Below are 2,661 nucleotides of genomic sequence, written 5' to 3'. Positions count from 1 at the left end.
GGGGGGGGGGGGGGGCGGGCGGGGGTGCTCAGGGAGGCGCGCCGCCGATGAGCCACGGCTGCGTTTGGCCCTGCATGCGAATGAGCGGCGCCATGTGCGCCGGTTAACTCCTTGCTTAGACCGAGTGGTCACCCTCCCCTTGCAATATTATCAATCCCTTTCTAATCGCAGGTGGCGTACCACCTCGCGCTGGAGCTGCTGGCAGAGGCGGGCTTCACCGTCGTGGCCACCCCCTACCAGCTCACCTTCCAGCACCTGGACTGCGCACGCCGCGTGGCCGCGGACTTCAGGGCGGCAGTCCAGGAGCTGCGGGAGTCTGGCCGCGGATACCTGGCGCCGCCGGGCAGCGCGGTGGTGGGGGTGGGCCACTCCAACGGCGCGCTGCTGCACCTGCTGATGGGCGCGGTGGCGCCTGGTCACGCACGCGCAAACGCGGTGATCTCTTTCAACAACAAGTGAGGGGGGATGGGTGGTGGCGCGTAATTGAGGCAGTCTCACGTGCTGGCGCGCGCGTGATGTTGGAAGCCGGCACATTGACAGCATCGGCGCAGGTGGCGGCTGGGGCGGGGCTCACAGCTGTGCTGCAGGGATGAAGGAGCCAACTGCAGGAGGGCCAGAAACACCTGGCAGCCAGGACCACGCGAGGCGCACGCGTCGTGACCAGCCGCAGCCCGCACCCCGCGTCCACCCGTGCGCTGGCGATCGCCATCCGCCGCCACAGCCCGTTGCCCCGATCCCTCCTCCAGCGCTCACCCGACCGCCTCTCACCAACCCGGCCAACCCCACCAACCCAACCAAAACCTCCCGCAGGCAGGTGAGTGACGCGATCCCCATCCCGGGGCTGCTGGACGGCCTCCGCCCCACAGTCCAGGCCGCGCGCTCCGCATCCCCGGGCCCCGGCCCCGCGCCGCCGCCCGCCGCGAGCCTCCTCGCGTCGGCCGCCGCCGCGCTGCCGCCGGGCGCGGCGCTGGAGCGGCGGCTGGTCGAGGCGGCGGTACCGGCGCTGGAGCAGGTGGGGTCCGTGCTGTCCGAGGTTGGCGACGGCGTCACTGAGTTTATCCCGACGCCCGCCGAGTCGCGGGCGCTGATCGCTGGCAGCTACTCGGTACCCCGCACCCTGCTGGTGCGGTTCTCAGACGACAGCATCGACGAGACGCCGGAGATGGTGGGGCTGCTGCGGGCGGCTGCGGCAGGGACGCGTCGCGGGCGCGGCGAGGGCAGCGGCTACCTGAGCGACGGGCCTGGCAGCGGCAGCGACTGGGGCGGCGGGGACGTCGGCGGCGGCGACAGCGGCGACAGTGGCGAGGGGTACGAGGACGGTGGCGAGGAGGGCGGACCGGCGGGTGCTGGGCGGGGGCTGTTGGAGGTGCGGGAGCTGGTTCTGCCAGGCAGCCACGTCACGCCCTGCGGCACGGATGTTGACTGGGGGCTCGAGCCGCTGCGGCGCGCGGCTGCGGAAAGCCAGGCGGACGTGCGGCGGCTGGTGGCCGAGGTGGCGGCCTGGGCAGGCGCGGCGGTGGAGGCGGATCGGCTGCAGCTGAGGGCGGCTGGCAACGGCGGGGCGGCGGCCTCGGCCGAGTCGCCTGGGCGGGGCTCGCCGGCTGACGCTTTGCTAGACGAGCCCTCTGCTGCTGCAGTGGCAGCTGTGGGGGTGGAACAGCAGGCATGAGAGCATTGCAGCTTGTTTTGGCTCGGTTTTGGTTGTGCTCTCCCACTTCTGTGATCTTAAAATGTTTCTGTGCACAGGTCGGTCCCTGCCCCCTTTGTCCAGCGCCCGGCAGTGCATTGCATATATATGTTATATATATTATATGTTCTGCAGGACTCGGTGTGCACGTTGTAAGCCGTAGCCTTCAGAGTGCGGGCAATTGAAAGAGTTGGTCGGTTACACCAGCAGAGTTGGTTACACCAGCAACGCTGCAAAGGATCGAGCGGGTCACTCATGCATGCTTGTGCCTACCTACTGCACTCGCGGGAAGATCTGGATGTAGTGAGCTGCCTGACAAAGGCGAGGACGATGCATAGCACGCAGTATCGCACTGCGTGACCAGCGAGCTCGCTTTGATTGCTTGCACCGACGGGGCGCGTGCTGTGAAGGGCAAACCGCCGCGCGGCGGCGCGCCGCAGTGTGTGAAAAATATACCGTCACACGTCATGAAAGTCGCTCACGACTCAACCCCTCACGTTGGCACGAGATATCTTTGCCAGGGCCAGGGGTGGTCCACCCGAGTTCAAAGCGCAAAGCAAGGTAGACCGGCACCCAGGGCGTGGTCGAGCCATCGCTCCGCTGCACCACCCGCAGCGGCCGCTATGCCCTGGCCACCACCAACCCTGCCACACCACACCCACACACACGCATCCTAGCCCACCCCTGCCACCCTGACCCCGCCCCCGGGCCCGTACGTCATTAGCGGCACCACCGGCGCGTATCCCGCGCAGCCGGCTCAGAAGGGCGTGAAGCTGCTGTTGAGTGCGGTGGTGTTTGAGGCCATGAGCTTGAGGCAGGCGTCCACGTGCAGGGGGGCGGCCAGGTCCCTGTCCTGCAGGCCGTGCTCCATGTGGGCCATGAGGCCGCCCTGGAAGAACGAGTTCAGGAGGCCCAGCAGCAGGCCCGCGTTCTGGCGGCTGCGCCACGCGCCCTTGTGGTCCGCACCCTCCTGC

General features: G+C 68.5%; 2 protein-coding genes across 2 annotated transcripts in view; one reads left to right on the top strand and one right to left on the bottom strand.

Moving 5' to 3' along the window:
• The window catches only part of MNEG_8101 (hypothetical protein), a gene marked incomplete at both ends in the record, with an annotated part of 3,001 nt that extends 1,332 nt beyond the window's left edge, over positions 1 to 1,669 (top strand). The window contains 2 exons of the mRNA XM_014043424.1: positions 172 to 455; positions 811 to 1,669. Coding sequence (XP_013898878.1) covers positions 172 to 455; positions 811 to 1,669 — 1,143 coding nt within the window. The remainder of the gene's footprint in view (positions 1 to 171; positions 456 to 810) is intronic.
• Positions 1,670 to 2,444: 775 nt separating this feature from the next.
• On the bottom strand, positions 2,445 to 2,639 carry MNEG_8100 (hypothetical protein; the record flags this gene model as incomplete). Its single annotated transcript, XM_014043423.1, has 1 exon — positions 2,445 to 2,639. A coding segment is annotated over one exon (195 nt), but the record flags the coding sequence as incomplete, so codon positions are not given.
• Between the last annotated feature and the right edge of the window lie 22 nt (positions 2,640 to 2,661).

This window comes from Monoraphidium neglectum (assembly GCF_000611645.1).
Source record: "Monoraphidium neglectum strain SAG 48.87 unplaced genomic scaffold scaffold01504, whole genome shotgun sequence".
Lineage (NCBI taxonomy): Eukaryota > Viridiplantae > Chlorophyta > Chlorophyceae > Sphaeropleales > Selenastraceae > Monoraphidium > Monoraphidium neglectum.
Note: the sequence above shows the minus strand (reverse complement) of the source record. Positions and strands in the feature narration are given on the sequence as shown.